The sequence below is a fragment of the Pseudorasbora parva genome, chromosome 5, assembly GCF_024679245.1.
Source record: "Pseudorasbora parva isolate DD20220531a chromosome 5, ASM2467924v1, whole genome shotgun sequence".
NCBI classification, from domain to species: Eukaryota; Metazoa; Chordata; class Actinopteri; order Cypriniformes; family Gobionidae; genus Pseudorasbora; species Pseudorasbora parva.
This window is the reverse complement of record NC_090176.1, coordinates 23,032,919-23,055,603: the sequence shown is the minus strand read 5'-3', so window position 1 is coordinate 23,055,603 and position 22,685 is coordinate 23,032,919. Positions and strand designations below refer to the sequence as shown.

Sequence of the window (22,685 nt, the reverse complement as noted above, 5' to 3'; positions counted from 1 at the left end):
TTTTTTCATGATGTGCAGTCACCTTTTCTGCAAATCTCCCCCATACATTGCATTCACATTCAGTTATGCATGTTTCGATAGATCTCTGACGGTATCCGTGTGTGGGACGTGGCAGCAGGGCAAACGCACACTTTGCTGCTGGCTGATGGAGACTGTTGTCAGCCCATTCTTTACTACAGCGGAGAGCAGGTCCTAGAGAACGCCGACAGCTCTCATCCCCTCTCTGGGACCTACACTCAGACGCCCACCCTTCTGCCCTTCTGCATGAATGTTTGTATACACTGTTATAACAGTCCATTTTTACAATTACTGCGGGTGGGCTGTTAGTAAAATAACAATAAACTCTTAAATTAGTTAATGCCAACCTTCTTCATTGAAGATTGTTATACATACAGTACATCATTACAATATATACCATAAAAGCAGTGAGAAAGAATAAGAATAATACAAAAAAAGAAAGATGATAAAACAAAATAGACATTCCACAAGACACTATATATATACATATATATATACATATATATATACATAATTTTGCTAACAAATATCAGTGAAGGGATGGTATATGTATAATATAATGCAAGGTAATTGTGTCAGTTTTAAAAGGTTAGTTCAACCAAAAAGGAAAACTCTCATGTCATTATTCACCCTCATGTCGTTCAAAACCTGTAAGACCTTTGTTCGTCTTCGGTACACAAATTAAGATATTTTTGATGGAATCCGAGAGCTCTCTGACCCCTCCATAGACAGCTATTTAATTAACACTTTTAAAGTGTAGTATGAAAGTCATCGTTAAAATAGTCCATGTGATTCCAGTGGTTCTACCTTGTTTTTATGAAGCGTAAAGAATAAAAATAACGACTTTGTTCAATTATTTCTTCTAGCCTGTGTCAGACACTTACTCTGTTGACGTAGTGTAAACAGTGCAGGGCTTCCAGAACGCCGGCTTACCTTTGGCCATCGCTGTTCATGTGAGCACCATGATGAATGTGCACGAGTCGTTCTGCTGTCGAAATAGGAAGCGCTGCTCTAACACAGGCAAGAAGAAATTTGTTAAATAATGTCGTCATTTTGTTTATTTTTTTGCACAGAAACTTTTCTCGTCACTTCATAAAATTAACGTTGAACCACTGGAGTCACATGGATGATTTTAACTTTGTCTTTACCACATTTTTTGGGCATAGAAAGTGTTCATTAAACAGCTGTCAATGGAGGGGTCAGATATTGGGTTTGGAATGATATGAGGATAAGTAATCAATGACAGAATTTTCATTTTTGGGTGAAATAACCCTTTAATTTTTTTATGTAAAGCAGCAATTTTTTTCTTATTTTGCTGTATCCTTTGTGAAGATTGGTTATGTGAGCAAAGTGTTTGGGGGAGGACTGAATTGTTTGGCGTTGGCCGATCAGAATGCAATGGGTTTCATAGCGACAGTCCACGAGCTTGCTTCGGCAGAGAGGAAATTCTACTGCACCCTCAGCAAGGTCAAGAGACAAATCCTGAGCCCGCTGCTAGCTCGTGGTATGTAACAGATTCTTTTTACTCTTTGCACAGTTTCATTTTGATCCTGTGGACTGCTGTTGGGTTTTATAATTGGATATTGATTGTATCTACTCTGTCGTAATGTAGCGAATTTGACCGTGTCCCTGGGTCAGTCCTGCATGTTGCTGTTTCAAGAGATGGCTGGTAGTTTTAGCAAGCTTTGCCATCTGACAGGACAGCACTCAGTATCCCTCACCAACTTCCTGCAGAGAGGCAAAGTGATCAAAACACTGGTCTTGATCAAGAACACAGCCATTTTCATTGACACCTATAATGAGCAAGTATACTATTCATTCTCAAAAAAAAAACAATCTTTTATATTTAATAATCTTTAAATATAATAAAACCAATCATGATTTTTTTTTTATCTTCAGGTACAGTGATCCAGTGGGAAACTTTCTTGTTATGGGAGGATTCCAATTATTGCTGAAACCCTCACAGTGCGTTGTCATGCCTGAGCCATCGTACTCATTAATAAATCATGATAATATAATAAAAGGTTATAGTTGTACAAATACTCTTTGTTCATGCATGCTCTGTTTCTTCAGAGAATTATTTGGGAAGAAACTGGAGTTGATACAGTCCATGCTAGAGTCCAAGGAGAAGAACCCGTCACCATGTGATCTGTTAGTCAACTTGTTTTATATGCCCTTGCAGCACCTGCATGGGTATAACAGATTACTTCTGAAACTAGCCAACTGCTTTGAAGTGGTAAGAAAATGATCCATTTCTCATTATGCTCTTAAAGGTGCTCTAAGCGATCCTGGGTGGAGTAACTTCTTGTTAACGTTCAAAGTGTTGTAAAACAAAACAGAGGCTAGCTAGACCCTCCCTCTTCCTCCTCCTCCTCCCCTCCGGGCTTCATTTCTGCCACCGGAGTTCTCGCCACCTTTCGAAAGCTTTTCCGATGTAAATTCAGGACTTTCCGCGTTCCTTCTCCTTTTTCCTTTTCATTGCACGTTGTTCATCAGAACGTTGTCTCTTTGGTTGTCTGTTGGCCTTATCATAATCATATAATTCGAACTTCCCTCTTTATACTTCTCTCTTCTACACAGCCCCCTTCATGTCCACGTGCACTAACCCCAGACCTCCACCCCCAAATCATTCTTGTCGGTTATTGGCTGGAGCACTGTTTGTTATGTTTCTTTGTTCAGGCTGCCCAAGTTTGTTTTTGTTGCCGTTTGTGGAGCTTGTGCTGACTACTGCGTTTTTTCACAGTGTGTTCAGGGGACAGGCAGCTAGCGGATAGTGAGATGTGTGCTGTATGTGACAAAAATTGTTTTGGCCTACAAAAAGCATGACCTAGCTTATAGCACCTTTAAATGGAATAAAAGTGGCATAAAAATACATGACATTCCTTTTTTTGTTGTTTAGAACACTGAGGAGTACCAGTGGATTCAAAATGGCTGCTCCAAATATGAAGATTTAGCTCGCCTTGTCAGCAAGCAGAGAAAAAATGCTGAGCTCACTTTCAATTTCTGGAAGAACTTCAAAGGAAAGAATTCGGTATGGCACAGAATATAAATATGGACTTATGTTGCAATCACTTAACTGAATATAAGCTTAAAGCAGCAAGCTGCAGCCCTGGCGTCTGAGTGGAAACAGCTATGATCCGAAATGGTACCTGTCCGCCTGTCACTCCTCAGCTTCCATAGCTGCTGTTTTTATTGTATAGCAACAATCTTATCTTATCAAGGAAGGACATTACCATGTTTTGGGGTTGGTAAGATTTTTCAAAATGTTTTTAGAAGAAGTCTCTCACAAAGGTGGCATTGATTTGATCAAAAATATAATTAAACAGTGATATTGTGAAATATTGTTAGAAATTAAAATAAGTATCTTTTTTTAAATTATTTTATTCCTGTGGTGGTTTGAAAGCTGAATTTTCAGCATCATTACTCCAGTCTTGAGAGTCACATGATCCCTTAGAAATCATTCTAATATGAGTATTTGCTGCTAAATATTTTTTTCTAATTATTATTATCAGTTTTGAAAAGAGTTCCTGCTGCTTTGTAATTTTGTGGAAATTGTGATGCATTCTTTTTTCAGGATTGTTTGATAAATAGACAGCATGTATTTTAAGTATAAATCTTTTGCAATATTATTGATGAATTTATTGCATACTTGATGAATGAAAGAATTTAAAAAAACATACTGACCCCAAACTTTTGAACGGTACTGTTTATCTTCTAGCTGAAGGGAATTTGGTTATTAAATATAATATAAAATAAGATGAACCTAATCAAGTTTCTTTATGAAATTCCTACTGCACGTCTAGCCCTTTAGCTGGATTCCCAATGTAGCATTGCCTCACATATCAATTCATTACAAACCTCTCTTTCTTGCTTTGCAGTCAGCTTGGAAAATTAGCTTATTTGCCCAGAAACTATTTAAAATGTTTCAGTTAAACTGTATAAAATAATTAAATGTGAATGAAACACACAAATCATGAAGTTCTGACAGCTGATGCTTCATGCATTCACGAACTGTAATTTATATAACCAAATTCTTGCTCTGATAAATATAGCAAACGTGAACACACCCCCATTAGCATGAGTGTGTGTGAAGAGTACTTGCATTGTGCATTTGAGCTGCAACGATCTACTTAGATCCAAACAAATAGAAAATAAGATACATTTTCTTTCTTAACAAATGTGTCATCATTACTAACAGTATTTCTTTTCAAACAAATAATAAGAAGAAATGTTGGCCTGCTATAGTAGCTAGCACATAATACAAAATAATCACCACCTTGGCTGGTGTTAATTTTGCACCCTGGCAGCAGAACTTGTGAAATATATATTACTTCCCCTGTAAAATGTGGTTAAGCTGACCTACTTACTATTTCCTTAAATGAAATTTAATTGCTCTGCAAGCTGTAGGGCTAAAAGCCAGCAGATATGACCACATAAATTTCAGATACGTTTTTGTGGTTAGTTTATGTGCAAACCTGTTGGTGGCTGGGCGGATGCATGTGCGCATGTGATGTCTGTCCATGTGTGCAGTTCTCTTTACATGATCTTTTCTTTCTCAGGAATCCCTGCGTAAGCCTTCTCGTCGTCTGGTTTGTGAGAGCAGCAATAAAGCTCTGACGTTACAGAACGCTGGAAGATTCTCTGCCAGCTGGTTCATCCTCTTCAATGATGTCCTGGTACATGCACAGGTTAATACAGTTTTAACAGAATTTTTTTTTCACCCTGTGATTTTCATTACACTCATTTTTTTCATGTTATTCATGTTCTTTTTTTATTTTCTTCATTCATTCAGGGCACTATTCCATCAAAGAAGCTTGTGAGTATTTTGTCTCGTAGTCTGCCTGCACAGAATCAATGTAAACTTTAGGGCTTGACTTTATGCGCTTAAGAAGCCTGAAATGGAAATTGTTGCATATTAAAACAATATGCTGATATAAGTGTCCCAAGCTAGTTTTCCGCTGGCATCTTTTACTGTTTTTTCTTTAAACTGAAGTGCATTAATAAAGAAAAAAATACATGTACAGTTGTGCTATGATGTAATCTGATGTGCAGAAAGAATGATCAACAGATGATATGAAATGTGAAACTTGCTCTAACTCTAAATCTTTTTTTAATTTACTTTACACTTTAAAAGACGGACAAAATCAGAACCTGTAAAACATCTGGTTATGCCTTTTTAAAGGTGTCTGTGTTACAGTCTAATTATACATTTATTTCTAATATTAATTAACTACATGTACTTACTATTGGGTTAAGATTAGGGTAATTTACATGTCATTTTTACTCTTCTATATATTTGCAGAGCTAATAAAACTAAACTTAGAAAGATATTAATTATTTGTGTGTGTGTTTGTGGTTTAATTTTCAAGTATGCTGGCATATGTGTGGTTTTTGAAACTTGAACTGTGTATGCTGTGACATTTTGCTTGGTTGGTCTGTATTTCTTCTTGGTCCTATGCCAGTGGTTTGAAAGCATCACACATTTAAAGGGGGGGTGAAACACTCAGTTTCAGTCAGTGTCATGTCAATCTTGAGTACCTATAGAGTAGCATTGCATCCTGCATATCTCCGAAAAGTCTTTATTTTTTTTATAATTATATAAGAAAGATGCGCTGTTCCGAGTCTTTCCGAAAAAAGCCAAGCGGGTGGGGGCGTGTCGTGTGAGCGGAGCTAAATAATGACGTGTGCTCGCTGCTGCTATTGTGTTGAGTCGAGTGCGTCGTAAAGCTGTGTCATCCCTAACAGCGGGAAAAAAACTTTATTCAAAATAAAAATATGGCTTTTAATCAGATACAGCCATACATCTATGATCCGGAATCAGACCCAGAGGCTGCAGTTGAACAGGAGCAGCAGCAAAAACGACTAGAGCAGGACGTCTCTATGTGGTACAAGTTATACACTAACTATATAATATGCTTAGCGGCTTGTGTTATTTACATATTTATACTTGAATTATATCGTCGTATTTTTGTCTTTGAAGGTGTACATGTGGGAAGTGCAGTTGTGCACGTGTGTGTGTGTGTGTGTTTACGCGTGGTTTGTGTAGACAGTAAGCGGACTGGTTTTGCACGGCAGGCTATTTAGTGTTTACATAGAAAGACACGGAATAGTAGCGCATTTGAATGAAGAAGCGTGCTTATTTAGTTCAACATATTTCCCCCCTCTTTGTGTATTGTTGTTTGGAGTGCTTTTACAATACACAAACATAAAGTTACACATATAGTGGCCAGCTAAACAAATGTACAAGCACTACACATCTCATGCTCCATTGATCAATTAACTATACGTGATCATGTTTGGGCTACTTGATGAGCATTGGCAAAAACACAGACATTTGAATCAGTCTCACTCACCGCCTGCGGTTCTAACGTTGGGACCTTTATCGTTGGGACTGCTCCATCCTTCAGCATTAGGCGATCGGGAAAATCCTGTGTCGAGCTGGGCCTTGTTTTTGAAACAGTCGGCACCGAAATGCAGCGAACAGATATAAACATTCGCGCAACTCAGTTGCTGATCCGGAAAAGCAAATTCCATCCACTGTTGCCTTAACGCGGGGTTTTTGGGGAATCTGTGCTGGTCTGGCAACCAAAAACGCACTTTTTTGGTGACATTGTTATGTGCACATCACCTGTTCAGCAGCCTACAAGCCAGCGCTTTGATGGGCGTAGGCTGTTGCTTTCGCTCTCTCCCTCTCTCTCTCTCACGCGCTTCCGGTAGAATTGTCCGTAAGGCCCATACAAGGAAATTCCGCCCCCATTAACGTCAAAGGGGACGCATGATCTCAAAAAACTTGCCGAAACTTATGACTAACCGGAAGTAGTATTTTTGACAAAGAAATACTCCCATCAAACGTCAACCTAAACTTTTGAAACTTTGTCTATGTTTAGTATGGGATTCCAAGTCTTTAACAGTGTAAAAAGATCAGTGTGCATGAAACAGCATTTCACCCCCCCTTTAAATGTTTCGATTCCTTCTTTGTCTGCACAAGCTTTTAATAACAGTTTTTTTTTACAAAGTATGGAAGTAGCACTGAGTTGTGTGACAGATTTATTAAGTTAGACAAAGACCCACATACTATCATATCATGTCATAGCACATCATATACCATATCACATCATATTAGATTTTGCTATTGCATGCTTTTTATTTTCATTGTTTTTTTTTCCTCAACTTTGTTGATTATTGCTTCAGTTGTTTGAAATGTTTGGGTAATAGGTGTGGTTTCCATTGTGCAAGAGAGCATGTCATTTTTCTGGTGTGGGTGGGTGTGTGTTTGTGTGAATGGATGAGTAAAGCTTTTTTTGTTGTTGAGAAAGCTAATGTGTTGGCTAATGGCTAATGTGTTTCTTCATTCAGGGAAACCTTGAACATTTTATTCACAAATCAGATATACATATTTCCTGTTTAAATGTCCTTTTCCTGACTCTGCAACAGAAGCACGGCGTGCAGTTGCTTTAGTTTTATTCATGTAGATGAGGGAGTGGTTTGCTTATGTAACTGAATAAACTCTCTTTCTTTTTTTTCTCCAGTTCTCATCTCACTACATCTACCCACTTGCTACACTCTGGGTGGAGCCCATCTCAGATGAAAGCGTGGGCCTGTAAGATATTCATCTGAACATCTTTTATCTTTAATTTGAATAGTTCTAGTTCATTTTACTGTACCATAGTTTAATTTACCACATGACATTTCATTAAATATTAAGCTGTTTGGAATGCTCTCGCACTTACTAAAAGGGAGTTTCAAGGACACTGTTGTGCCAAAAAAGAAAAAGAAATATTTCCCCCCCCCCCCCCCCCCCCCAGTTTAACCTATGACTGTCATTGCTAGACTTGCCCTTAAGCTGACCACACCTGAAGATAGCTTTGTTGTTTTGGCATCTTCCCCTCTGGAAAAGGTAATGCACTGAAGCAGTCAGCTTTTGATTGAGAAGTTTCTCTGCATTTGATTGAGAAGCTTTTGCGTTAATTCTGCCGCCCTCTTCCTATCTGTTAGGGGAAGTGGCTGAGAGCCATTAACCAGGCCATTGAAGATGTGCTTGCTGCAGGCCTGAATAGGAGGACACTTGTGTCTAGAAGCAGCCAGAATGGAGATCCTCCTGTGTCACGTACTTCCACCCACACTTTCAGCAAAGAGGGCAGACTCAAGGATGCTTCGTACGAGGGCCGCTGGCTATCAGGCAAACCTCACGGCAAGTGAGTGCATGCCCATGATGACTGTTTGTATTCACACTCTACACAATAAAAATTTTCTTACGGTAATTGTTCTTAACCACTTAAGCCGGGCTGTTATGCATGTTTTTTTTGAGTGAACAACATTGGCAGTTTTTTTTTATTTTCTCTCTATATTTGAATCCACTGTGGATTCGCTCTTCAGTGTAACTGCAGTTCATGTGTGATACATGTGCCTTCTGTTCTCCTTTTCCATAAATAGAGGGATTCTCAAGTGGCCAGATGGGACAGTTTATTGTGGCACATTCAAGAATGGGATGGAGGATGGGTCAGTACACACACTGTTAAAGATGAACATACTTCTGCTTGCAGATTCTTTGGTATGTACAATACCACTTAAAAGATGGGGTCTGTAGGATATAAATATAATTTTTATAAAAGAAATTCATGATTTATTCAGCAAGGACACATTAAATTGATCAAAAGTTACAGTAAAGACGTGTTTAATGTCACAAAAAGTAACATAATTTTTTGCTGTTGTTTTAAATATTCTGAGTCAAAAAATCCTAAAAAAGTGTATCATGGTTTATACAATAATATTAAGCAGCATTGTGTTTTTAACATTGATGATAATTATAAGAAATGTTTCCATCCTGAGCATGTGTCATGTGTCACCATCCTGAGCATGTGTCAGGCATGTGTCATGTGGCGAATATTGTACCGATTGATCTTTATATCGGTATTGTGCCTGTTATGTGATCTTCACTTTCACACAGTTGCTAAAATACATTATACTTTCCAAAAGTTCCAAAAGCATTCTTAATCCGTAGAGTTTAAAAGGGAGTTGGCTTACTCAAAACATGAGAGCAGTTGCGATTTTGCTTAATAAAATTATCTTTCCAGAAGAATTGTATGATAACTCCCACAGCCAATCTCCGTACTATGGGGGATCGGGCCTTCTGCTCTGCAGCCCCCAGTCTGTGGAATGCTCTCCCTGACCACCTGCGGACTCCACAGACTATAGATACTTTTAAGCGTGGTCTTAAAACCCACCTTTTTAGCAGAGCTTTTAATTGACTTGCTACTTGTTTAATTTATTTTATTTTATTTTTCAGTTTTATTTATTTATTGTTGTTGATTGTTTTGTTTTTTTAAATTCTGTAGCACTTTGAGAGTTTGTTTAATATAAAGTGCATTATAAATAAAATGTATTATTATTATAACTTTATTATGTCTGTATCATCTGTGAGCTTTTATGAGGGGTTTACACATGTGCAGTAAGGTGAATTTAGCGTTTTCTGACGTTTCACCGTGGACGAGAAACTTTTGGAATAAATTACATTAAAAAAAATATTAAAACATTTATTTTAATTTGTAATGCAATTTTTCAATATTATTATTTTTACTGTATTTTTTATCAAATAAATGCAGTCTTGGTGAGTATAAGAGACTTCTTTCAAAAACAATGAAAAATCTTACCAACCCCAAAATTTTGAACAGTAATTTATATGCATTTTATAATTTTTTTCTGTGTAGATTTGGAGATTATATGATGCCCAACGCAACCTTCAACAAGTTTGAGCGTTACCAAGGTCACTGGAAGGAGGGAAAAATGCATGGCTTTGGCACATACTGGTAATAATTATATAAATGTGTGTGTTTTAATTCATATCATTGAATATCATGAATATTCATATCATAGCCATTATCAGTTTATCAGGGACCCCGAACATCTTGAATTGCTAGAATTTTGCCACTTAGCACCTAGCCCATGTTCTGATTGCTCTGTCTTTTCAGGCATGCTTCAGGTGAGGTATATGAGGGTTCATTCAGGGATAACTTACGTCATGGTCACGGCATGTTACGAAGTGGGAAGTTGGCCTTTCCTTCCTCCAGTAGTGTGTTTGTGGGCCAGTGGGTTCAAGGGAAGAGAGCAGGCTATGGGGTGTGCGATGACTTCAGCAGGTATGCTGATTGTATTTGCCGAATGTGAAACTTTAAACATCCTCCTGCTATAAACAATTCATAAACTGCTTTCTGTATCTCCCAGAGGAGAGAAATACATGGGAATATGGCTTGATGACCAGCGACATGGAGATGGGGTCGTTATCACTCAGTTTGGATTGTATTATGAAGGAAACTTCTCTAATAACAAGATGATGGTCAGTTGAGCTGGGGGTCACTATAATATAACATTAATGCCTGCATTGAACAAAGTGCCTATAATTTGCTGATATTGACTATACTTATTATTATTTTATATTATTTGAGTAACTTACTACAGTATGTATTTTTTCTGATACAGGGCAATGGGACTCTTCTCTGTGATGATGACACAGTCTTTGAAGGCGAGTTTTCAGAAGACTGGACTCTGTGTGGAAAGGTGACCTTGAAATGATGTGACCGTTTCCTGTGACAGCACAACATTTTTGTGATTTGTGTGTCTAAATGCTTGTGTGTCTGAATCTCCTGTGTTTTTTTTTTTTTTGGATGTGAAGGGTGTTCTGTTTATGCCTAATGGTGACTCTTTGGATGGAGTCTTTGATGGTCACTGGGGAAGCGGTCTGAGAGTGGCTGGAACTTTTACAAAACCCTTTGAAACTTTGAGGAGAGAAAGCAAGATGCCGTAAGTGTGTCATGAATAATACCTATTGTGTATTTATTTGTAAAATATTTTTACATCTATGTGTGTGTGTGTGTGTGTGTGTGTGTGTGTGTGTGTGTGTGTGTGTGTGTGTGTGTGTGTGTGTGTGTGTGTGTGTGTGTGTGTGTGTGTGTGTGTGTGTGTGTGTGTGTGTGTGTGTGTGTGTGTAGTGTGGCTGGTCAACACGCAGTGCCTGCAGAAGAAAAGTGGAAAGCTGTGTTTGAGGAGTGCTGGGATCGACTAGGCTCTGAAACTCCTGGTCAGGGAGTGTGTAAGAAAGCCTGGGAGAGCATCGCCATCTCCCTCACTGCCAGACGCAGACAACAAAGAGATTCGTATGTACACACAATACGAATGAGGTGCACGCAAACACAAAAATGCTTTGTACCCTGCAACAAGTAATGAAGGATAAGATGCCATCCTCTTATTTCTTTTTGATAGATACGAAATAACAAATACTGATTCAAATTTCACCAAACTTGAACTTTGGTACACAAAGGACACCTTCTTTGTTCATATGCACATGAATGCAAATGTATGGAGCATCTTAATGTCTGAAGAAATCATTTATGTATGTATGTCTGTAGTCCAGAGGAGCTGAGCCGATCTCAAGCTAAGATGCTGGAGAGTCTTGAGGTGATTCCTCAACATATGGGACCTGTTACTGCAGAATCCTACAACAACATCCGTCGGTATCTTTTGAAGGTGAGAGTCTGCAGATTTTTGCAATGACTAACTGTCAATGAACTGGTGTCAGGGTGATTTTAGTGCTTAAACATTCAGTTCTCTCAGTTGTCCAAGCAGATGTGGACATGTTGTAACAACAACGACTCATGAGTTTAATGTCTCGGGGAATAATTAACTCAAAAGGGATTTAATATTCAATATTCATGAATTTATGAATATGATTTGCCAGTTGTTCATTACGTATTAAAATTTTCCGATAGGGAAAATTGTTTAATTAAATACAAGTAACCCTTTATGAAATTGCTTGAAATTATCCTACTAAGTTTGTCCTGCAAATTAGTTATAGACTTTTCAAATCAATTCTCAATAATGGATTACTGCTTTACGAGCGCATGAGAAACATTAACTTTACTGATCAGGACAAGTTCAATATTTCAAATGGTCATACAGTTTACTTTACTAACATAGTAGCATAAGCAGTTAGGTAACGTTTAGATCGCAAGTTTCATTGACTTTGTGTATGTGGCAGAATAACAGACTCAACTCATTAAATGTCTTTTGAAGGTTTAATAAACACAGACTAAAAATAACACTACAATTCACACAGAAAGTACATACTAAATATGCATCAAGAGAGTAGAAGTATAGATATTAACGAAAGAATACATAAAAGAGAATAATGAATAGACTGAAGTTAGAGAGAGATAAAAGAGAGAGAGAGAGACAAAGAGAGTGAGAGAGAGAGAGAGACAAAGAGAGTGGGGGGGGGTAAGCAAGGCATGCTTTCCTTCAGTTCATCAAATACGACCTTCACGGAGTTAATTTATCCCAACGGGAAAATAACACACCCTCTTTACAGCAGTAAGAATAAGAATACTTGCATTCTTTTTGGTTTCGTTTTGGCTTCTCGCTTGTGTGCGCGTGCGTTCCGAGTTCAAATGTCCTGCGTGTCCGGCGGTCCTTTCCGAGGTTGGGAGGGAAGCGGCTGTTTGCTTTAGCGAGGCTTCGTGTTCTTGAAGATCGGATTGTAGAAGAGAAGATTTTTGGAAGGGCTGAGGCCTGCTTGGAGGGCCTGCATTGGTGGCATGGCTTAAGTGCCAGCCCCCCCCCGTGGGTGTTGGCTCCCACGGGGAGAGAGTTGAAGAAGTAAGAGCCAGAGAGTTTTTCTGAGAAGAGAAGAGAAGTAAGAGCTTGTCTTCACTGGTCTTTTAAGGTCTGGAAATAGTCCCACCCTCCAGGGTTAGACTTAACCAATGAGAGTGTTGGGATTTCCCGGCGGGAAATTCCTCAGCAGGTTTTATAGCTCTTTGTTTGAAAGTTCGCCTCAGTGGGTCTCTGAGTCTTCATACTATAATTAATGCAACAAACACACACTGCATTTTCTGAATAAGTGATATACATGGAAGTGTAAGTCGTGAAGTGAGCATTAATTTGATAGGAGACATGACATATATGAGGTTATCTGAACTAGTACTTTGTTAAGACACAGACAAAAAGATGCAAAATACCATACAGAATAAACATTTTACAAGACAGTTATGTGTTTACATATAATGTCCTGGGGTGCATGTTCATTTATAGATGGTTTGTCTATAATTTGAGGCAAAAGCTCTGTGTCTTAAACTCTTTGTGTCTGAAACTTCATGTGGCCAAATTCTTTTGGGGGCCATAAAACATCTTATCAGATGGTTTCCAGGGTGACGAAAAATCTCCCTCTGTTGTGTTGGGGGAAGGTCTGCCACCCAGCACACAGCTTTCACAACATATTTGTTAAATGTAACTGGCGATTGTGTGTTTGATTCGCCTGAGTCGCTACAATGTTCCACTAGCAATTTAACTAAGCTATTTAACAGCACTAAAGTGTCAATTGTTTTGAAATGTGTGCTTGTCATATTTGTCTTATGTGTTGTCTTAAATGTTTTTTAGTGTTTTTTAGTTTTTTAATGTAATATTTAGTTAAATATTTTGTTATATAATTCACTTGCAAAGCTGTTTTTATTTTTATGTTTTTACTATTTTTTTTTATGTTTTTGAAAGAAGTTTCTTATGCTATTAAAGAGTTATATAAGTAAAAACAGTAATGTGAAACATTATTACAATTGAAAATGTATTCCTGTGATGGCAAAGCTGAATTTTCAGCATCTTTACTCCAGTCATATGATCCTTCAGAAATAATTTTTAATATGCTGATTTCCTGCTCAAGAAACATTTCGGTAACACTTGTTACATATGTTAAATGTATTTACTACAGTAATAACAGTAAATGATGCATAATAACATGCAACTAACGGTTAAACAAACCCTAATCCTACCTTAACCAATTTGACACAAAGGTGTCTCCAATTGCACCTGACCAATACAGAATAGCACTTACTGATCATCACAGCAACGACCAAAAAGCGCACACTCCTGGATCATATCTACGTCTTTCATCCGGATTTGTGCCTTCAGGCGGGTATGTTACATAGTTATCATAGCTATCAAAATCCAGTGTTCTGTATTTTGCGTACGTGAGTTTTTGTTGTTGATGGCTATTGCTGCGCGTTTAGCTAGAATGCCATACAAAACCAACCCATTGGGCCACTGAATCTGCATTAACGACAACAGTTGGGGCAACAGCCTTAGTCCTAATGGGTTGTTATCAGGGCTATCAAAATCCAGTGTTCTGTATTTTGCGTACGTGAGTTTTTGTTGTAGGTGGCTATTGTAGATGGCTATAAAAAATTAAATAAATAAAAATTTGTGTACTGTGCTAATTAATTGAGACTTCGTTGTTTCTTTGCTTCTATTGCTCTCCCCTTTTTTGTAAGTCGCTTTGGATAAAAGCGTCTGCTAAATGATTAAATGTAAATGTAACCCTATTGCAAGTACATTGTTAATTAATATTACTCAGTACTTAAATATATAATTACACTCTAACAATGACACCTTAAAATAAAGTGAAACTAACCTGTAACTAACCGAAAAGGTGTAATCACCTTTGATTAACTGAACTCATCCTTGCTGAATAAAAGTATTACTTATTTAAAAATAATACCTCAGTCATAACAGTATTGTACATTTATACATTTTTAAATGTTTGAATCTTTTTTGGGGGGTGTAATAACTCCATAGGCCTGTGATACCCCTCTGCACCCGCTGGGCTGGCTTCTGGAGACCCTTGTCACTGTGTACAGGATGACTTACGTTGGTGTGGGTGCCAGTAGACGTCTCCTACAGCAGGCAGTGGAGGAGTTACAGTCATACCTAACACGCATATTCCAAATAGTCAGGTAACAAGTGCAGGCTTTTCTGTGATTGCTTCACGATAAGCTCCCACATAACCCAATTCAGCCAGTGAAGCATTTTGCAAAGGTCATTTTTCTTGTAGTGAAGGCTCTGTTCTTCTTTCATTATTACTGCTTTATTACACAATAAACTCTTCTAATTGTAATAATGAGGCATACCATTAATTGCATTACAATTCTCACAGACCACTGCATATGAATTGATTTTCCTGACAAAGATGTTGTTTTTCAAGTGTTATAAATATTTGACGCAGGTTTCTGTTTCCTGGTCTCCCTGAGGACGGAGGTTTTATTTTGGATTCATCCAGTTTCTCAGATGAGGGCACGGACTCTCTTAACAGCAGTACACACTCTGAGACTCCACAGCATGGGTAAGACAGCACAATTTTGACTGAACTACAGTTTTGCATCACTACTCATGTACTCAGAAACTTTTAAATATGAAAATAGTGGCTCTGTCCAAAACCTAGTGCAGTATCTAACATCAGTTTGTGTGTGTAGATAATTAGATACTTCTTTATTGATATATACTGTCACAACAATTAAACCGGCTTGTGTGTGTTGTGTGTTCTGCAGTTGGATAGTGAGCAGCTCAAGTCTTCTCCTGCCGGTGTTGCTGCCGAGGCTTTACCCTCCTCTCTTCACCCTCTACACACTAGAGAAAGAGCGAGAGGAGGAAGTGTACTGGAGCTGTGTTTTAAGACTCAACAAACAGCCTGATCTCGCCCTCTTAGCCTTCCTTGGAGTACAACAGTAAGTGACAAAAGTAACAGTACCATATAAAATATTACTTTATTACAGTGTGTATGATGCAATTATAGTGGCTCCAAAAACTGTTGGATGCTCAAATGCCAATACACACTATGCCAAGAGAGTATTTTGTAGTTTTTAATAGACAAATCAATGGATATATTCTTCAAAGTTAAGACAAGACATACTGTATTTGGACAGGTGTCCTTGAGAATTAATTTCAAAGACATGGCAAAAATGCATCAGTAGTAGTCAGTTCGGTAACTGTCTATGAATCCTATATTTATAATGCATGCATAATGCCTTATAAATAAATCTTATGTGTTGTATCGTCTTCTCCCATAATGCATTATAATACTGGCTTAATAATGTGTTCATAATCATTTAAAAGGTCTCCTTATCTCCTTTCAAGTTAAAAAATCTTGGTCTCCTCTTAAACCGCCATGAGATATTATGTGTGATTTTAAATTTAAAGGGTTAATTCACCCCAAAATCGTAATTATCCCATAATTTACTCACACTCAAGCCATCCTAGTTGTATATGACTTTCTACAGAGTTATATAAAAAAATATCCTGGATTTTCCAAGCTTTATAATGGCAGTGAATGGTACCATTTTTTTGAAGCCCATCATGCACATCCATCCATCCATCCATCCATCCATCCATCATAAAAGTAATCCATACGGGTCCACGAGTTTAATAAAGGCCTTGTGAAACGAAGCAATGCATTTTATATACATACTTAACTTTATAAACTGTAACCACTTGCTTCCGCTAACAGCCGTACACAAGATGAGTTCCGCCTATATGAACTATAAACTACAGAAGTTTTAAATATGGATATTTTTCTAACTTAAATGCATCGCTTCGCTTCAGAAGGCCTTTATTAGCCCCCTGGAGCCATATGGATTACTTTCATGATAGATGGATGGATGTTCTTTTGAAAAAAAAAGGTACCATTCTCTCCCAATAAAGCTTGGAAAACCTAGAATATTTTTTTTATATAACTGAAAGAGGAAAGTCATATACGCCTAGGATGGCTTGAGGGTATTTTTGAGAGCATTTTAGGTGAACTAACCCTTTAAGTCAATTAAAATATTTATTATTTAGTTTCTAATGCAATTAAATGTTTATATTTTATGCATGGTTTAAGTGTCAAAATACTTTTTAGTTGTCTCTGTATACATTGTAATGACAAAGCATCAGTTCAGGAAAGACGGTGGCTTTTGCAATTTTGAGATGAATGTCTCTTTGTTTTCCAGAAAGTTCTGCCCAGTTTCTATCTCTGTTTTGGGAGAGATAAAGCAGGTAGGTGAACCTTTCTGTCATTTCTAAGGGAATAATCAGTAAATAAAACTGTTGGTAAATGAAATAACTTCAATAAATCCAGTTGAACCATTTGACAGGTCTTGCCTAGTACTAAGGACGCATGCTTTGCTACTGCTGTTGAAACCTTGCAACAGATCAGGTAAAGACAGTCTGTGTGTAACATAGATTTACAATTTAATAACAGGGTTCTTATATTTTCATCGTTGTCTTTGCTTCTACAGCACAGCATTCACTCCCTCAGAAAAGATGCAGGTGATACAGCTAACCTTTGAGGAGGTCACCCAGGACGTGCAGGCTCTGCTTGGGCAGGAGTTTCTATGGTCCATGGATGACCTCTTTCCAATCTTCCTCTATGTGGTGCTCCGCGCACGGTACTTTTCCAAACTTTTCATTGCATATAGACCTCATGGCAATTAAGTTATGAGTTGAAACATTCAGTTTGTCTGCCCACAAAAATAACCGTTTGCTTGTGAACGTGTAGGATCAGAAACCTGGGCTCTGAAGTCAGTCTGATAGAGGACCTTACAGACTCCAGTCTACAGTTGGGACAGCTTGGGTTCATGTTGACAACTCTCAAAGTGAGAATGAAATTACATTTTCTATGATTTATATGAGCCTTTTTTAATATTGAGGACTGGTTTTATGAACCAATTGTTTTATTTGGAAAGCTAGTCTTTAAGGATTTGAATGCATTTAAGGATAATCTCACCACATTCAATCACTAGTCCCCTTTCATTTTTTCCATCTTTTATTTTAATCTCTTTCTCTCTGATTATCTCTTCTTTTAGGCCTGCTACAACCAGATTCAGCTTGAGAAGACTACATAGAATGGGTTGGTTTGTGAGCAGTGCAGCCTCAGCTTCGCCAACTTGCACACATTCTTATGGAGTAGGTGCCGTTTAAATAGACAAGGATTACAGGTCAAGTCAAGATGTGCTCATTTATTTCAGGCCTCAAGAAGAGGCTAACATTCCACCCAAGCACTCCCTTAAGCACTGTGCTACATAGATGACTTCAATTTGATACTCTCATACTGATCATTTGACTGACAGTAAAGTTACACCTTGAAGAAAAATGTACATTTCAACAACCATATTAACTGGGCAGAAAAGAGACTTCCTCTGTTTTATACAAATGTATTCAAGCACTCACCATGTGCCAATAATTTATACCAGTTTTTATAATAACTGACACTCATTACTATAAATATTATTTGGTATCAGTCTGTTACTGACTTATGTACTGATACTCAACTAATGAAAATGCTATGATTTTAATATAATCAGATGAAACTAAATAATTGTATCAAAGCAGTACCTATATACTAAGGTATGGTTTTGACAGAAGAAACATAGCAATAAACAGCAGCATTTGTAATATTTTACTATAGAAAACGCATACATGAACTACTGATGAAAAGTTTGAGCTCAGTAAGATTTTTTTTTTTTAAATGTTTTTGACAAAGGTCCTTTCTGCTGACCAGGGTTAAAGTAAACCTGGGTGAGCAGTAAAAACAGTACTCTTAATATTTGTATAATAAGAAATATACATATTTTATTATATTTTATAATGGAATTTATTTAGCGTTACTACTCTCTACTCTTCAGTGTCACAGGATCCTTCAGAAATCATTCTAATATGTTGATCTGGTGCTCAAGAAAAAATTCTTATTATGATTATTATTATATTATTCATAGTATTATTATATTATATATTAATGTTATTATTATATTATTAATGTTGTACTGCTTTTTTTTCAGGATTCTTTGTGTAGAAAGTGTAGAAATTTATTTGACAACAAAATCTTTTGTAACATTATATTTGTTAATGCATCCTAGCTGGATAAAACTATTAATTTTAAATACCATACTGACCACAAACTTTTGAACAATAGTGTATATAAATTATCCATCTGAAGGAACTTTATTATCACTGGCTCTAGGAAAGTCTCTAAAATACAGGTCCTTCTCAAAAAATTAGCATATGTGATAAAAGTTCATTATTTTCCACAATGTAATGATAAAAAAAACAAACTTTCATATATTTTAGATTCATTGCACACCAACTGAAATATTTCAGGTCTTTTATTGTTTTAATACTGATGATTTTGGCATACAGCTCATGAAAACCCAAAATTCCTGCCTCAAAAAATTAGCATATTTCATCCGACCAATAAAAGAAAAGTGTTTTTAATACAAAAAAGTAAACCTTCAAATAATTATGTTCAGTTATGCACTCAATACTTGGTCGGGAATCCTTTTGCAGAATGACTGCTTCAGTGCGGCGTGGCATGGAGGCGATCAGCCTGTGGCTCTGCTGAGGTGTTATGGAGGCCCAGGATGCTTCGATAGCGGCCTTAAGCTCATCCAGAGTGTTGGGTCTTGCGTCTCTCAACTTTCTCTTCACAATATCCCACAGATTCTCTATGGGGTTCAGGTCAGGAGAGTTGGCAGGCCAATTGAGCACAGTAATACCATGGTCAGTAAACCATTTACCAGTGGTTTTGGCACTGTGAGCAGGTGCCAGGTCATGCTGAAAAACGAAATCTTCATCTCCATAAAGCTTTTCAGCAGATGGAAGCATGAAGTGCTCCAAAATCTCCTGATAGCTAGCTGCATTGACCCTGCCCTTGATAAAACACAGTGGACCAACACCAGCAGCTGACATGGCACCCCAGACCATCACTGACTGTGGGTACTTGACACTGGACTTCAGGCATTTTGGCATTTCCTTCTCCCCAGTCTTCCTCCAGACTCTGGCACCTTGATTTCCGAATGACATGCAAAATTTGCTTTCATCCGTAAAAAGTACTTTGGACCACTGAGCAACAGTCCAGTGCTGCTTCTCTGTAGCCCAAAGTGGCTTGACCTGGGGAATGCGGCACCTGTAGCCCATTTCCTGCACACGCCTGTGCACGGTGGCTCTGGATGTTTCTACTCCAGACTCAGTCCACTGCTTCCGCAGGTCCACCAAGGTCTGGAATCGGTCCTTCTCCACAATCTTCCTCAGGGTCCGGTCACCTCTCCTCTTTGTGCAGCGTTTTTTGCCACACTTTTTCCTTCCCACAGACTTCCCACTGAGGTGCCTTGATACAGCACTCTGGGAACAGCCTATTCCTTCAGAAATGTATTTCTGTGTCTTAGCCTCTCGCTTGAGGGTGTCAATGATGGCCTTCTGGACAGGGTCGGGTCGGCAGTCTTACCCATGATTGTGGTTTTGAGTAATGAACCAGGCTGGGAGTTTTTAAAAGCCTCAGGAATCTTTTGCAGGTGTTTAGAGTTAATTAGTTGATTCAGATGATTGGATTAATAGCTCGTTTAGAGAACCTTTTCATGATATACTAATTTTTTGAGATAGGAATTTTGGGTTTTCATGAGCTGTATGCCAAAATCATCAGTATAAAAACAATAAAAGACCTGAAATATTTCAGTTGGTGTGCAATGAATCTAAAATACATGAAAGTTTAATTTTTATCATTACATTATGGAAAATAATGAACTTTTATCACAATATGCAAATTTTTTGAGAAGGACCTGTACATCAGACTTTCCAATATATCTTGAGAGAAAGAGGACATTCAAGGAGAGTATGTATGATTTTTTTATTGCATGGTTTCAAAGCAGTGCTATTTATCTATTGTTTTTAAAGCTTGTTACTGCAAAAACAGAGCTACTGTTATGTTACTGAAAAATGTAGACAACAGTATCACTACTAAGCAATCCTATAGAATTCAGTAGATGCATCATATTAATAACTAGCTTCTGTTTGGGTTACTGGGTTTGTATTGATGTTGCATATTACACAGGGTTAAATACAATTAAAAGTCTTGTGATGTAGGTATTATAAATCGCAAGTAAAGACTGAACAATGTCATTGAAGCACCATCATGTAAAGATGGCTTGCAGTAGGGAAGAAATTATTTAAATCAGATAATGTTATGTATTTTAACTGTATAATCTGTGTAATTCTGAAACATGTATATTTCAGCATATGACAGCACACTGACATAAAACACTATATGACAATTGATCTACTCTTATCAAAGTGTACAAGAATAATTTAAAGATATATTTAGAGCTTAGATACACTGGAGTCTTGAAGTAATATGTTTTCAGTTGATGGCATTTTTACACTATGCACTAAGCAACACTATGCAATAAGGGAATAATATTTAAAAAAGCAGTGCCCCTGAAGGACCTCAGAATGGAGCAGTTTTCATTGGCAAAAAAAAGAGATTTACTTTTTGAACTTGTTTCAAGAACAAACAGATCAAGCGTGTGTGTGTGTGTGTGTGTGTGTGTGTGTGTGTGTGTGTGTGTGTGTGTGTGTGTGTGTGTGTGTGTGTGTGTGTGTGTGTGTGTGTGTGTGTGTGTGTGTGTGTGTATGTGTGTATATGTGTGTGTGTGTGTGTTCCTCTATATGAATATTTTGTACTTTTGAGCATGCACTGAAAGAGTTTTGCTGGCATGTCACACAGCCTTAATGTGAGATCTAGTGATGTTTGGGTTTTTAATGACAGATTGCAGGATTTATAAACAGTATACATAGTATGACTTGCTAAGAAATGAAGCTATTACTTTACACAATCTGTAACAAAGCTAAAAAATATATATATAACATTGGGCAAATATTGAAAACCCATTTGTTGGCTTGTGCCGTTAATCACAAATTGGCTAAATATTGTCTGATTAATCGGCTTAACCCAATATTTTGGTCATTCACAAGTTAAGTCATTGTCATTCACTAGGCTGATTAATAAGACATTTCTTATGAAGATCAAAAATACGACTGCAGCTTTACTGCTATATATAATGGCTGATTTTATTTTTGTTTTCAGAGAAGGTTACTGGTTTTGATAAATCGCTTGTATTGTCATTGTTGATCTAATTATTACTATCAACTTTAAAATGAATTTGTTCAACATGTATGTATTGAGGGCATATGAGAGAAAAAAAGAATGAATTATTTTTTAACAATTTTCTGATGGAACTACTACTTCAATAAATGTCGCATAACTGTGAGATAAAACTTATGTTGTGATTTTCCTTTCTGTCACCTAGCTTATATAGTTATACATTGATTATAATATAGATTATATAGAAAAGGTGATGTTTCAATTTAAGACTTTTATTATTGGTTAACCTGTAGTGTCTCTGACCATCAGCAATGGGATGTTCTGGCTGTTTAGCTCTGACATTATTACAGGTCACGTTTCTTCATTAAATTTGATTTGTTGAAGATTATTTGATAAACATTATCTGTTTGATATGTATTTATTTTTTTGCAATTTTCAAATGTTCTGACATGTGTTTATCTATTATGTAACGATAATGTCAGTAGAAAATCTGTGGCACTGGCTAAAATAAGTCTTGGATTTATGTGATATTTTTCATGTGTCTTATTTTCCATTTTAGCTGTGAAGTAGGTAGGGCCGTATTGTGTAAGTGTGTGAGTGTGTCTATGGAGTTCTGAAAGCAGAAGGAGGTAAGAAGCTTTGAGTGGCAGGCGGTCCTATTGAAGTGCTCACCGAGAAAGGCCGGCCCCTCGCAGGATTAAGTGAGATAGAAAAGGATTACAATCTGAGTTTCCAGAGACATTTTATAGTAAAATCACATGGGTGTTGGCAGGCCAGAAGCAGATCACCTTGGCTTGATATAAAGCTCTGACTGACAAGATGCTCCAAAGCCTCCCGATCTAAACGCGGGATGTAGAAGTGACAGCGCGATTTGGAGGAAGACTGTGAGAGGAGTGTAAGAAGGTAAGTGTGGCATCATACTCTAATCTTCACATGACGGCCT

The 22,685-nt window shown here is 37.4% G+C and overlaps 1 protein-coding gene across 1 annotated transcript in view; it reads left to right on the top strand.

Annotated features, from left to right (window-relative positions):
• The window catches only part of als2a (alsin Rho guanine nucleotide exchange factor ALS2 a), a 41,708-nt gene extending 22,823 nt beyond the window's left edge, over positions 1-18,885 (top strand). The window contains exons 7-33 of the mRNA XM_067443539.1: positions 82-270; positions 1,351-1,522; positions 1,631-1,820; positions 1,918-1,983; positions 2,092-2,254; positions 2,918-3,049; positions 4,578-4,706; positions 4,811-4,834; positions 7,548-7,618; positions 7,849-7,915; positions 8,014-8,213; positions 8,452-8,517; positions 9,726-9,824; positions 9,987-10,154; positions 10,240-10,351; positions 10,495-10,572; positions 10,688-10,815; positions 11,004-11,168; positions 11,421-11,538; positions 14,635-14,792; positions 15,062-15,178; positions 15,384-15,560; positions 16,821-16,866; positions 16,965-17,026; positions 17,109-17,258; positions 17,369-17,465; positions 17,676-18,885. Coding sequence (XP_067299640.1) covers positions 82-270; positions 1,351-1,522; positions 1,631-1,820; positions 1,918-1,983; positions 2,092-2,254; positions 2,918-3,049; positions 4,578-4,706; positions 4,811-4,834; positions 7,548-7,618; positions 7,849-7,915; positions 8,014-8,213; positions 8,452-8,517; positions 9,726-9,824; positions 9,987-10,154; positions 10,240-10,351; positions 10,495-10,572; positions 10,688-10,815; positions 11,004-11,168; positions 11,421-11,538; positions 14,635-14,792; positions 15,062-15,178; positions 15,384-15,560; positions 16,821-16,866; positions 16,965-17,026; positions 17,109-17,258; positions 17,369-17,465; positions 17,676-17,714 — 3,183 coding nt within the window. The 3' untranslated portion in view covers positions 17,715-18,885. The remainder of the gene's footprint in view (positions 1-81; positions 271-1,350; positions 1,523-1,630; positions 1,821-1,917; positions 1,984-2,091; positions 2,255-2,917; positions 3,050-4,577; positions 4,707-4,810; positions 4,835-7,547; positions 7,619-7,848; positions 7,916-8,013; positions 8,214-8,451; positions 8,518-9,725; positions 9,825-9,986; positions 10,155-10,239; positions 10,352-10,494; positions 10,573-10,687; positions 10,816-11,003; positions 11,169-11,420; positions 11,539-14,634; positions 14,793-15,061; positions 15,179-15,383; positions 15,561-16,820; positions 16,867-16,964; positions 17,027-17,108; positions 17,259-17,368; positions 17,466-17,675) is intronic.
• The last annotated feature ends 3,800 nt before the right edge of the window (positions 18,886-22,685 follow it).